Source organism: Pongo abelii, chromosome 7 (genome assembly GCF_028885655.2).
Source record: "Pongo abelii isolate AG06213 chromosome 7, NHGRI_mPonAbe1-v2.0_pri, whole genome shotgun sequence".
NCBI lineage: Eukaryota > Metazoa > Chordata > Mammalia > Primates > Hominidae > Pongo > Pongo abelii.
In genome coordinates, this window is record NC_071992.2 from 43,945,775 (window position 1) to 43,960,355 (window position 14,581).

General features: G+C 50.4%; 1 protein-coding gene across 11 annotated transcripts in view; it reads right to left on the reverse strand.

The window, feature by feature from the left end:
- ANK1 (ankyrin 1) overlaps positions 1 to 6,630 on the reverse strand; it is a 241,711-nt gene extending 235,081 nt beyond the window's left edge. For 6 of the 11 annotated variants that reach the window (XM_063726626.1, XM_054561514.2, XM_054561510.2 and 3 more), the window contains exon 1: positions 6,244 to 6,523. In XM_063726626.1, the coding sequence (XP_063582696.1) occupies positions 6,244 to 6,369 (126 nt within the window). In that variant the 5' untranslated portion in view covers positions 6,370 to 6,523. Of the gene's footprint in view, positions 1 to 6,243 lie in introns of all 11 variants that reach the window. The other 5 variants (XM_063726625.1, XM_054561509.2, XM_063726623.1 and 2 more) reach the window with 2 other exon arrangements.
- Between the last annotated feature and the right edge of the window lie 7,951 nt (positions 6,631 to 14,581).

The following is a 14,581-nucleotide window of genomic DNA, read 5'->3' on the forward strand; positions in this document are numbered from 1 at the left end:
AAAGGATTTATTAGAAAGGATAACTTTATGAACAATCATTATTTTATTAGCTATAATCCATCAAATATATGGGAGTTTTAAAATTTACAAAGCACACTCTCATTTATTATCTCGTTTGATCTTCATCCCTATTTTACAGATGAGAAGACTGAGGCTGAAGGAAATTCAGAGGCTTATTCATGCACACGTAGCTGATACATGCAAGAGCTCAAACTGGAACCCGGGCAGCTGACTCCAAGCCAGTGTTCTGTAGGAGGCGGACTTTTGAGCTTCTCAAGAACCAGAAATGGAGATAGAAAGCCAGGCAAAGTTGATCTGCCTTTCTCAGAAAAACAAACACTGGCTGGGTGGGGATATCATGGCTCATGCCTGTAATCCCAGCACTTTGGGAGGCTGAGGCAGGCGGATTACTTGAGGTCAGGAGTTCGAGACCAGCCTGGCCAACATGGTGAAATGCTGTCTCTACTAAAAACACAAAAAGTAGCCGGGCATGGTGACGTGTGCCTGTAGTCCCAGCTACTCTGGAGGCTGAGGCAGGAGAATCACCTGAACCCAGGAGGCGGAGGTTGCAGTGAGCTGAGATTGTAGCACTATACTACAGCCTGGGCAACAGAGCGAGACTCCGTCTCAAAAAAAAAAAAGAAAAAAGAAAAAAAGAAAAGAAAAAAACGGTGACAATAGATTTTATTTCAGTCAGAAGAATTCAAGGTGGGGGAAAAAATAGATTTACTTGGTACCAATTCTTTAGGGCCAACTCTCTCAAAATCAAAAAGAACAACTACGAAAAAAAACCTGTACTAGTTAAATGTAGCTTTTCAACCAATTCAAGCCATAGATGTCTAGTGAATGGTTATGTACAAAGACTCAAGCGTTGGCTTCAAAGTGCTTACAATTTAGTAGAAGAGATAAAACAAGAACTTCTGCATGTGCATGTGTGTATGCGTGGAAGGTGCAGAGAGAGCAATGGGGGGTGGGGGTAAGGAGGGGACAGATATGAAAGGTTTCTTGCAGGCGACAGTGATGGGCTTTGACATTGAAGGAGGAAGGAATCAATGACAGGATCACCTATTCAAAGGTGTTGCCAAAGCAGACACAGGGGCAAGCTAACACAGATGAAGAGCGCCTGTACATAGGACACACTCGCCACTACGCACTCATTTTTATTGTGAAAATAGGGAAGAAACCTCAGATGGGTTTGTTTTTTTTTTTAAGTGTTGCCACGTTGAGAGGAGAGGAGCAGAACTGGTGAGCCAGCAGCCTTTGCTGGGGTGAGCAAAAGAAACAGGGAGACACTGGAGGCCGGCTCGTGTCCCCTGCCCAGGGAGGTGACTTGCTCCAGGCTCTGAATTTCGGCTGCTGCTGCACCTGCTCTGAGACAGTCCAGCACTAGATGGTTTGCACATTGCTTGCTCCTCATAGTCACCCCTCACAGAGGTGGAGCAGCAGCCAAAATTCAGAGTGTAACATCTTCTCAGCCCTCAAGACCCTGCTCTCCTGGTCTAGCCTATGGCTGGGAAGTGAGGAGAGATCCTGGGAACAGCCCCCACCGCTGCTACCTCTGCAGCAAGGAGGGAGGAGCTGAACTGAAAAAATGGACAGGAGGCAGGCTGGGAAAATTCCCACATCTTCAGCCCCTGCCGGCGCCTCCCAGAGCTCCAGAGAGGCAGGCCCACCTTCATTTATGGAGGCTCCCAAGGTACTAAAATAAGAAGAAATGCCAAAGCAGGGATACCAAAGTTGTGATATGTTTTAAAGGCTTGCAACAAAGAAACAAATGCTCTAATAATCCACATGCAATACAACATAAGTATGCTAATCAAAAGCCAAATTGAGGTTTTACATATAAATACCCATTAATGCCACAACATACATTAGTGAAATGGTTTAGCAACAGGACCCAGATTAAAGATGTGTGGCGAGCACTGTTCTCTTTCAATTGTGTCGGCAATCTCTTGGATTGAATTTATAAAACCTTTTGGAGATAACAGCAGAAGTTGAAATTTGAGGCCCTTTGCAAATGAGAGTCATGGGCCAACATGATTCTAATGCTTAACTTTCCTCCCTCCATCCCCCTTTCCCCACTTCCAGACCCACCAAGTCTCCCTGTCAACCTTCCAGTCTCACGCAGGTGCCCCCCACCCCAAATCTCCCCTGTGATTCCAATCACTGGATCAACAAAAAACCCCTCTCCTGTCCAGGAGCAGGGCCTCCTCCTGCTGAGAGAGGAAGGCTGCGGGCTCTTCGGTTACTACTGCATAGACCGGAAAGACTGACGGAGCTGCCTGCACAGCTAAGTGGCAGAGGCCACTCTCCACGCCTGGGCTTTCTTTTCTTTCTTCCTGCACTCTTCCTCCATCCCTCCTGGTGAGTGCCTGGCTCCTTGGGACCCTGTGCAAACGTTGTTGTTACAAATGTCTAAAATCACTTGACATTTAGTGTAGCAGAGACCCTGCAAGGAACTAACTACATGCTCAGTGGTGGAATTCACTGCACCAAAAGATTAGATGGTTCCACTGCCTGTCTACAAATCTCTATTGCTTTGCAAATGATTAGAAGAGAAAACAAATCAGGCTTTTTCCAGATGCCCCAAAAGACAGTCGGTCAAAGGGTGTATTATTCACCGGAACACATGCCTGCAACCAAGACAACATCTGGGCAAGCAGAGATTAATATTATATTAATTCACTCATTCAACCATTCACTCCACAAACATCCACTGCCTGCCGCTTGTGTCAGGTACTGAGCTAGGTGTCAGGTACACAGCTATGAATAGGACATGGTCTTTTCTTTCACCATCAGAGGATGAAGTAGGTGAACATAACTAGGGACAAGGAGAGAGCTGAGGAAACACTACCCTGGGGTCTCACGGTGTTGCAGGTATCCGGCTTAGTGTGAACCTGTCACTCAGGGCCAAGGCGTCAGCGCTCCTCTCCCTATCCACTCTTCCTTCCTTGAATTCTGCCCTCTTTATCCTCTACTTCACTTTTCCTCCCACCTTCCTGTCCTCTTCTCCTCCTACCCTCAAGCTCTGGGTAAACATAAAAAGCACACACATTCTTATGCCTCAGGCTCCCCCAGCCCTCAAAAGCTGTCATTCTTCATGCAAATGCCTGCTTTACACATGCTTTGCAATTTATTTCCATTCCAACCTTCAAAAGCAGGGGGACTTATCAGTAAATATCATAAACGCTGGATTTTTTTTAAGCTGCAGCTACAACAGCAAGTGGCTGACGAGGTTGGCTCTGCACATGCACAGCACTGAATGAAGCCCCATGAGAAGCAGGCATTCTTAGAGCTCTAGAGTTTAGCTCAGTTCCCTGTGTCGAGGTGGCTTCTATCTGTGTCAGTCAGTGCGTCACAACACCAGCCTCCTCCACCCCCCGCACACAGCACCCCTTAGCAAGTGCCTTCCCACACAATATCATCAACTGTAAAAACAGCAACCATCGCCAAAGTTACAACCGTGGTTATTTCTACAAACGGGAGGGATGCGATTCTGCTCAGGCAGTCCCTGGTAAGTAGGTTACCCGTGGGACAAACACCTTTCCTTTGAGTTAATTCAGAATGCCCTTGGCTCAGCTATCCATCCACACAAGAGGCCAATGTCCTGGAGTAACATGTTTGTCTGCATGTATGGAATTCCTTCTGCATGCTGGTATAAGAAACGGAAGCTGGGTCCACACACTCTGTAGTCTGTGTGAGCAGCTGTAAAGTCCTCAGCTGCCTGATTTTAATACATTTCACCTTGAAAAATTATCTCCTTCGTGAAAAATGGCTTAGTTAGACTTCACCTTATATGAACTTTTGAGTTAGCCCTAGGCCCTCTGGCTCACCAGCCCCCTTGTAAGCTTTCTTCAAATGCTCCTTTCTGCACTGCCTCCCTCACCTTTCCCTCTAGAGCTTTCCACCTGCTTGTGATTTTCAATTTTGCTATAAATTTTAACTCTATTCTCTGAGATGACCCTCAAGACCATCCCAATGGCTGAGAAAACTCACAGCCCTTACAAAATACGAACAAAGCATCCCTACATCCCACCCCATACCATCTCCCCTGCACCCAAAGAATCAGTCCTAAGAGTTTGCGTCACTGCTATCACTTTAAATGAAAATTTTCTTATCATTATATTAATCATAGCACCCAGGATACTGCATAAAATAATGAAAATCTGAATGGAAGATTTTTGAACGCTACTGACGCAATATGCTGTGACGGGCTAGTAAAACAAGACAACACCATTTGGGGGGAGGAATATATTAAATATTATCATCTACCACCAAAAGAAAAAAAAGAAATGAGGTTTACTACGAATGTAAAGATTAAGACCAAAGAAGCAAAAAGAATATTGAAATCACCGCTTTCATATGTGTGTATCATACATATTCGGAATTCAGAGTTATATTAAAGGGAATTTTCACAGAATGGAAAAGAATCACAGGAGAGGGGGTGGGAGAGGGTTTTCTGACTATTTTCAAAAAATGATTTATGGTGTCGGGAGCGTCAAGGAGGAAGCCTGGGAGAGAGAGGTGGATGAGAACACTGAGTGAGCAGCTCGAAGAGGAGCGCCTTGGCTCCCAAAGCAGGAGGCAGGAATGGAAACACAGAGCATTCCTTCCCGAGAAGAAGTTCACATTTACGCCAAGAAAGTGGGTGAGCATCGCAGCGTAGAGCCAGACTTCCCCTGCCTGACTCACAAGACGGGCTCTGGTATTTTAGACCCCAGCAGAGGGACCTGCGGAGATTCTCTCTCGGTGGCACCAACCCAAACTCTGATTCATCATCGGTTTGGAAAAGGCCCCTTTTCGGTCCTCTAAAGGGGTGGTGCCTTTGTGAAATTACTATTTACACACAAGATGGCAATCCCTCAAGGGAGGTGGGGACGTCAGTTTCTGAAGGGTACAGGAAAGCCTAGAGAGTGTTGGTTACTTCCTTTGAAATCAGAGAGCATCTCTAGGAAGAGGATGGATGTTGGTCTGCTGACCAACTGTCAAGCGGTGTGTGGCCCACAGACAGCCTGCTCCCCAACACTCTGCTGTCAGCTGCAGGCTCCAAACTTCTTTCTCGGAATGAGACAGTTTCAGGGAAAGAAAACATGTTTCCTTCTCAACCAACGCCAGAGCCTCTCCCTGGAAGCCTGAGGGGCCCCACTCCTTGCCGGGGAGCCGTGCAGGCTGGGCCCCACATCGACTTCTTCGGGTGAAAATGGCTCTCCTGAAGCCAGAGATCAGCATCTCCGATTCCCAGAATTACACCCACGTACTCTTGGCCTCCTCCGTGGCTCTAAGGTGCCCTGACTTCTGTCACCGTCCTTTCACCATCAAAGGTGTTTCTGACCTAAGGTGTTTCTCAAGGTACTTTGATCAGGGGTCAGAGGACCCCAGACCCAAAAAGGGATAAAAACAGCAACAGTTGCCCCTGGAGGTCTGGGTCTTTGCGGGCCTATTTTGTCTCGGCACCCCGACACAGAAATACCCGGGATGCCTGCCCATGGGCAGAGCTAGTCTCTGACCAGGCCTTTGGGCCAGGCTGGAGCACCCGTGCCTGGCTTCCAAAGGAACTTCCCCTCCCTGGCATGGATGGCTCATCTTGAGTGACCTGAGCATAAGATGTTGCAAATACCCCGGGGAGAGGAGAAGGCGCCTTCTTTTCTGCTACCAGATCCGGAGGGTCAGGAAAGGTGCTCCCTGAGAAGGGTCAAGGAAGGGCAGGAGCCCAACTCCCGTTCAGAGACACCCGGGAAAGACGCTCTCCGCGCCAGAGTGGGTCACCTAGGGAGGCGCCGGGCAGAGCTGCCCCCCCCCCCACCGCCCCCCGGAGCCTGGAGCCGCGTTTACCCAAACCAGCTCTCCTGGAAAGTCAGCGGGGGCGGCGCGCCCGAGCAGGGCAGCCCACCACCCACAGCCGGCAGCCAAGGCCGGGAAAGTTGGTCCCAGAGCCGCGCGGGCCTGCCGGGTGCTGTCCAAGGTGCTGAACGGTCTCTGCGGGCAGCGGGCGGGAGGCTTCTTCGCGCTCTCAGCCTCCGGGCCACCCGCTCTGCCCTTCCAGCCTGCCGCCCTGTCCCCTTCCCGGCCGCGCAGAAGCCTCCGTCCCTCCTCTGCGCCCACCGAGCCTTCCCCGTTCGGGTGCCGCCAACTCCGCCGCACCGGGCGCCGCGCCCCACCGCGTCCCGGGCCGCCCGACCCCTGCCCCCAGCAGCCACTTCCAGGCGCCGCGGCCGCTGGGCTTTCACCGCCGCCCCCTCCTACCTTCTTCTTTCGGTCACGGGAGCGGTTTCTCCGCTTCCTGTTGGATTCCTCCTTCTCCTTCTGCTCCTGGAGGGCCTGCGCCTCGATGTCTTTGATTTTCTTCAGCTGTTTGGCCGCTTGAGCCATGGCGGGTCACGGCGCTGCCGTCCCCTCCTCCTGGATCCCCAGCGCTCAGCGATCCCAGAGGCGACACCCCCTAAGAAGGGGAAGGGGGTCTCTGCTCCGCAGAGGGGACAGCGTTTGTGGCGCGCCGCGGGCCGGCTGCGGCGGGGTCGCGGGAAGGCGAAGGCAGCTCCGGGAGCGGAGGGCGAGGCGCGGCTGCCCGCGGCCCGGGATGGCGCTGCCGCCGCGGCCGGAGCTCGCTCGCCGGCGCCCGGGACGGGCTCTGGGCTGGGCCCGCCGCCTCCCTCCCTCCGCCTCCCTCCGCCTCCCTCCCTCTCCTGCGGCGGCGGCGGCGGCGGCGGCGGCGCGGGGGGGCGGGGGCGGGGAGGCGGCTCGTACTGCGGCGGCGGCGGGCGATGAGCGGCCGCGGAGGGGGCGGACTCGGGCGCTCAGCGCGGGAAGGCCGGGGGGCCCGGCCGGCGCGGCGAGGCTGGGCGCGCTGGGCGTCCGCACGGGGGCATGGCGAGCGCCGAGCTTCCGCCTTTGCAGAGCCCCGCGCCGTCGGGCGGCGGAAACAAAGCGGCCGCTCTACCCCGGACCCCGCCGAGGGCCGCAGGGCCAAGCCGGGGGAAGAGGGGAGGCTGCGGCGGGCGGCGCGCCCCGCGCCCGGGCGACCCGGCGGACCAGCGCGCTTGGCGGCGGCGAGCGCGGCGACATCGCGGGAGTGGAGGCTCGGCCTAGAGGGCGGGCGGCAGAGGGCAAGGACCGGGCCTGGGGCGCCCCCGGGCGGTGGCCGCTGAGGGCCCGGATGCGCTACTCCCAAGCCTGCGGTGAGGTTCCCCCCAGGGCGCCCTCGGCGGGGGGCGCGCGCCTCCGGGGCTCCCTGGGGAAGAGCCCGTCACCCGCGCCGCACGCTGGGAGCTTGATTTGCCTCTTTCAGACCATGTGGGCCTTTTCATTTGCATATTTCCGAATTATAGATGAAAACGTGTCCAGGATCAAGTGAATTGTTTTCCTTTGAGCCCTCTTGGGACAGAAGTGGAAGTAGGTCCCCGCTCCAGGCCCGCCCGTCCCCCATCCCCGGCGCTCCCGCGCACGACTCCCTGGGGACACTGCCTGCGCCCGTGCCCCACGGAGAAGAGCTGCACTTGGGTCCGCAGCGCCAGCCCAGCCTGCGGCAGGCGGAGGGGACCTAGGGCTCAGCCAACCACCCCGTCACGCGGCACAGGAGCCAGCCGGGGTCCCCGGCTCGGGAGCTGCCGCCCACCCACTCCCTCTCCATCCCATGGAACGAGCTCTTCTTCCACAAACGGCTAAGGAGGGAGTTGTGAAAAACAATATTTGAGACTTGGAGAAGAGTTATTATGATATAGTCTGCCTCCTTCTGCCTCCCCTAAACTGAGGGTTTGCTGTAGACATTTACCCAGCCAGGCTAGAGCCGAGAAAGGAGGCGTCTACCAAGCTGCAGAGAACGATGTCCTGGGCCTGCGAGCTGGGCCCCACGCTGTGCAAACTTGGGAGCAACTGGGCCTTGCCTCTGACCCCCTGCAGCCCGCAAGCGCTCCCTCACAGGACCTCCCTCCGCCGCCCCCCCAACCCCGCCTCTGCCCTTCCATCCCCCTCTCCACCTGCACTCCTCTGGCAGAAGCCTTGTTTTGAAGATTTCCCAGGGCTGGGTCCTGGACTGAGGTCTCCTCACTCTAGACGCAGTGCGAGCCACAAATCTCAATTCCATATGGCATTTAAATTTGCAAGTAGCCATATCTTTAAAAAAAAATAAACTGGTAAATTTAATTTTAATAATATATTTTAATTCAATATATTCAAAATATTTCAACATGCAATGGATTTATTATGAATAGGACATTTTACATTCTTTTACTAAGTTCAACATTCAGTGTGTATTTCACACTTACATCACACCTAAATTCAGACCCGGCACATTTTAATTGCTTAATAGTTACATTTGACTAGTGGTTACTCTTATTACACAGCACAGCTCTAGACTGTCTCCCTAGGCCAACTCACCCCCTGGCCGGGGCTGTAATCAACCTACTGACAACACACATAATTTATCTCCAGCACAGCCCTATTCGTTGAGCACAGGCCCCAGGGCCACTGTTCCCCTGGGCCTCCTCACAGTCATGCCTCCATTCCCTCTGGCCACCCACCTGTCCACCCTCCACTGCAGGATGGACTGCACATCACAGATCTGGCTATTGTCACTTCTCCACTTAGCATCCTTCCGTTTTGCTCCTGAAGATCAGAATCTGTTACACCGCCTATAAGGACCTGAATGATCAGGCCCTTCCTACCCACTGGCTCATCTCGCCCAGGTCTGTGCTGGTCCCTGTGCTCCAGCCTCAGCAGGCTTTGAGCAGGTCCATGTTGTCCCTCTACCAGGCTGCTGTGTCCTCGATGGCCCCTGCACAGACTTCCCTGTGTCCACTCCACCCCCATCCCCAGTCTAGCTAACTCCAACTCACTCATCAGATTTCACTGCAGTCTTCACTTCCCCCGGGGCTCTATCCTCTTGCAGTAACATCGTATGTGCCTCCTTCTTGACACATGTAATTTTACATTAGTGTGATTGATTGGATTCATGCATAGCTCTCCCACTAGACTTGAAGCTCCATAAGGGAAGGGGTACTGTCTGGTTTTGCTCACTATTGTATCTGCAGCACTTGCATAGTGCCTGACAGATAGTAGGGGCTCGATAAACATGTGTTGAAGAAATCCACAGGTCTACTGTGTCCTGGTTTAAGGAATAATCATAAAAAATAGCAGCATTTCCATTGCACCAAGCATTATCACCATTTTACAGATAGGAAAGATGAGGCACAGAGAGGCTGAGTAACTTATTCAAGGTCACACAGCTAGTAAATAGTGGAGCTGCCTGTAATCCCAGTGCTTTGGGAGGCTGAGGCTAGAGGATCACTTGAGCCCAGGAGTTCAAGACCAGCTTAGGCAACACAGTGAAACCCTATCTCTACAAAAAATAAAATTAAAACAATTAGCCAGGCATGGTGGCTTATGAGTATTGTCCCAGCTACTCAGGAAGCTGAGGTGGGAGGATCACTTAAGCCCAGGAGTTTGAGGCTGCAGTGAGCTATGTTTGCACCACTGCACTCCATCCTGGGTGACAGAGCGAGACCCTGTCTCTAAAAATAAAATAAAATTAAATTAAAATTAAATAAAATGAAATAAAATAAAATAAAATAAAATAAAATATAAAATATAAAATAAAATAAAATAAAATAAATAAAATATAAAAAAAATAAAATCATAAAATATAGCAGAACCAGAACTTGAATCCTGAGGGGCTGGCTGTGGAGTCTTAACCATTGCACTGTACTAAATCACTCTATTTCCTTATCTATAAACAAGAATCTGATATTACCTCCTTTAAAGGATTGTCAGGAGGACCAGGAGAGAAAGAACGTGAAATGTTTCAGGAAAACATCAAGTACTGTACAGAGTGTCAGTTTCTTCATGGACTAGTTGGTATCTAAGGCCCCTTCAGCCCCAGGACCCTGATTCCTCCTGTAGATCTAAATCTTTATAGAAGCCTTTTGAAGGTTAGAAAAAAAAATTATCTCTCTGACTCAAAGGGAATATATTATCCTTAAGGAACAGCAGACAGCACTTGGTAGATAGGAAAGTCCTGCCTGAGTCCCCCTCAAATCAACACTTAGGGTGGTGGCTGTGGCCCTGAATATTCAAAAATCTCAGTTGGGGTACAGTGAGAGTCCTGTTCACGTCCCTGGTCTACTTGTGAGATAGCTCCCCTGTTATCCTATTATATATTAGGAAGATTTCAGGCTGAGAAAGAGAAAGTGGGAATGTAGTGTTGAAGCTGTGGTCTGAAGCCTTTAACAGGCTGATCTGGACACTGTGAGAGTGATAAGGAAATGGTGGGTGCTCTAGCTGAGTTCCTACTGAAATGAGGGACCAGGGAACACCAGCATCTCAGCAGCCAGAGGAGCTTCCTCACTCCTGTTCAGAGGAAAGATGATGCAACCGTTCTCCACACTCCCCATTGCAACAGACCATCATCATTATCATCACCAGCATCATCACCATCATCATCATCCTCATCATCACCATCACCATCACCAGCATCATCATCACCATCATCATCATCATTCCAATCATCATCTTCATCACCATCACCAGCATCACCATCATCACCATCACTAGCATCATCATCACCAGCATCACCATCACCAGCATCACCATCATCACCATCACTAGCATCATCATCACCAGCATCATCACCATCATCATCATCCCCGTCATCCTCATCATCATCACCATCATCAGCATCACCAGCATCATCATCATCAGCATCACCAGCATCATCATCATCACCATCACCAACATAATCATCACCATCATCATCACCATCATCATCATCCCATCATCACCAGCATAATCATCACCATCATCATCATCCCATCATCATCACCATCATCGCCATCCCTATCATCATTATCACCAGCATCATCATCACCAACATCATCATCACCAGCATCATCATCACCAGCGTCATCATGACCATGATCATCATCTCCATCATATCACCATCATCATCACATCATCATCCCCATCATAATCATCACCACTTCATCATCACCATCATCACTATTATCACCATCATCATCATCCCCATCATCATCACCATCATCACCATCACTAGTTTCATCATCACCAGCATCATCCTCATCAGCAGCAGCAGCAGCATCATTATCACCATTATCATCATCACCATCTCTAGTTTCATCATCACCAGCATCATCTTCATCGTCATCAGCAGAAGCAGCATCACCATTATCATCATCACCATCATCATCATCCCCATCATCATCACCACCATCATTGCCATCAGCAGCCTTATCACCATCATCATCAGCACCATCATCATCACCATCATCATCATCACCATCATCCCCATCATCATCCCCATCATCATCACCAGCATCATCATCACCAGCATCACCATCCCCAGCATCATCATCCCCATCATTACCATCCCCATCATCACCATCCCCATCATCATCATCCCCATCATCATCACCAGCATCACCATCACCAGCATCATTATCATCATCAGCAGCAGCAGCAGCAGCAGCATCATAATCACCACTCACTGCCCAGATTCTTTGCTGTGCTCCAAGCACTGCTGATCATATACCAAACATTGATTTCTCATAACAAAAGCATTGATGGCCCTGTTTTCCATATGAGGAAGCCAAGGCTGTGCTATAGTTTGGATGTTTGTCTTCTCCAAACCTCTGTTGAAATTTGATCCCCAAAGCTGGAAGTGAGGCCTAATGAGAGGTCTTTGGGCCGCGGAGGTGGCTCCCTTATGAAGGGACAATTAATGCCCTTCCTTGCGGGTGAGTGAGTTTTCACTCTTAGTTCCCACTAGAAATGGTTGTTAGGAAGAGCCAGGCCCCTCCCCTCTCTCTTGCTTCCTCTCTTGCTGTATGATCTCTTCACACGCCGGCTCTCCTTCCCCTCCCACCATGACTGGAAGCAGCCTGAGGCCTTCCCCAGAGGCAGATGTTGGCATCACACTTTCTGTAGAACTGTGAGCCATATAAACATTTTTTCTTTATAAATGACCCAGCCTCGGGTATTCCTTTATAGCAACATGAACAGACCAAGACAGGCTGCCTGTGTTTAAGTGACTTCCCCCAGGTCACATTCTGATGGAACGGAGTCAGAATTCAGGCCCAAGCTGCCTAATGCAAGGCCTGACCTAAAAGGAACCATCAGGTGACCGATTTTGACAGTGCCTCAGCCAGTTCTCCTGAGTGTAGAAGTATTAGTAACCTGAGTTAGACACATAAAATAATATCCCCAGGCAGGCAATCAAAGGGCCAACCTATTCCTCCAAAGTGATAGAAACAGAACCCACAGTGACCCACACATAGCATCAAGAGACAAGACAAAAGACTGCCCCGCTGTGGTCCCCAGAGAGCCACCTCCTCTATTGCAGCCACACCCCTCACTGAGGTGTCCCTGCTGGGTTCCCACCATTCTTTCTCAGGCTCTTCTCATCATTTCTTGGGAGCCACAGAATCCGGCACACACCCACAAGGGGGGTCACTACCCCATGGGTGAGAACAGTTGGTCACTCAACATGCAGGGAAGTGGTGTGGGGAGTGAGTCTGAACTCTAGTACAGAAGACAGCCCCAGTTCTTCATTTTTTTTATATAGGGATGCTTATTACTCAAGGAAATTCTGTATTTCAGTGGGGCCTTTTTATTTAGCTGCTAAGTGAAGGGGAATGGAGTCCATTTTTATATCTTTGCTGCTTTCTTCCCTAAGATTTCCATCTGGTTCCCAGTCGCATCCTGAGTGTATGCATTTATGCAACTAGACCGACTTGTGTTTTTAAAAGAAACATTATTAATAATTAATAAAGCTTCCCAAGATAAAAGCTGCCTCTTGAACTAAATAATATAAATAGCTAAAACATAATGAGAGCACTGGGCATTCTTCTAAGCGTATTTAACCCTGAGAACAACTCCATGAGGCAGATGCCATTGCCATCACCATTTTACAGTTAAGGAAACTGAGGCACAGAGAGAATGAATAACTTGATCAAGATCAGTGGCTACTAAGTCATGGACCTCAGATTTGAAACAAAACAGTCAATCTTTAGAGACTGTACTTTTAGTGCTACTTAGGACAAACATCCTAAATTGAGCGTGGGCCTGGAAGTTTCTGTCCATGTACTATTAATCCCTTTTAGGAAAGAAGGAGCCAACCAGTGTCTACCAGTCCTGACTCCTCTGAGGGCAGATGGCTGTGAGGTCTCAGCCATCCAGTCCAGTGCCATACCCTATAGGTGTTCAGGTCAAGTTTGATTCAGAAGAGGTTATCTAGGAGCCACAAATATAGAGGATAAAACAGGAAGACAAACGGAAAATTAGAATTGCAGAATAAGAAGGAACTGCCTGGCATTTCCCAACCAATGGGAGGCTTCTTCTGCTCACTCTCACATTCCCAGACCAGATCACTCCCCAAGAGAGCTGCTGTCCGTTTCCCACGGGGTTCAAGCCGTCTCCCCGGGTGTGTGCACACCAGCCCTGCTCTGCCGTCCAGCGCTACTACACCGAAATTATTCAAGCCCTGCTTCTGTGTGATAGCCCTTCAAATATTTGAGGAGAGCTTTCACTCTCCCCTATGCTTGACCAAAATAATGTCAGGAGTTCATAGTAAAGGTGAATATTGAGCTCACAGATTCCTAATTTGCTGTCCAAGGTTTACCAATGACAGCAATCTGTCCTTTTCATAATTGCATTTTCCAGGGTGGAATTTGAAGAGATAAAAGAGCCTATAAGTCAAGGTGTTCAAAGAAAACAGAAAAGCAGGAAGAGGATTTACATCCAGATTCGTAGAAAATGCTGGAGTAAGGCTGGACATGGTGGCTCCTGCCTCTAATCCCAGCACTTTGAGAGGCCGAGGTGGGTGGATCACCTGAGGTCAGGAGTTTGAGACCAGCCCGACTAACATCGTGAAACCCCATCTCTACTAAAAAATACAAAAATTAGCTGGGTGTGATGGTGCATGCCTGTAATCCCAGCTACTTGGGAGGCTGAGGCAGGAGAATCGCTGGAACCCAGGAGGCAGAGGTTGCAATGAGCCAAGATGGTATCACTGTGCTCCAGCCTGGGTGACAGACAGAGACTCCGTCCCCAAAAAAAAAAAAAGAATGAGAGAGAAGGAAGGGAGGGGAGGGGAGAGGAGGGGAAGGGAGAGGACAGGAGAGGAGGCTGACTTGAAAGTCCAGCGTTGGCTGGCTGGGTCCTCAGGCCTGCGTGTGGGTGAGGCCCCTACTGCTCCCTCCTCTGCACTCTCCCACCCAAGGTGGCTACCACCTCACTCCTCCGTGGTGACAGTGCCTTCCACTCCGGAGGGGAAATGGAAGCCCCGGGCTGCATGTGCTCAGTGCCCTCCCTTCTGCACCATTGAAATGTGTCTGCATCCACCCCTTGTTGATGTCTTTGGACCCCACTCCTTCTCACCTCCTCAGAAAACCGGGCTACCAAAGAGCCCTGCTCTCACTGCGTCCCCATGGTGTGCCTGTCACCAGCTCCTCCAGCCTGTTACTTCCGGGTGCAGCCCTACTGCATTCCAAATTCTCTTGCCACCATGGAACCTATGGACACATTTGGATCTGACTCCCTGGAGCTTTTGACCTGATGGTGTATCTCCCCCATT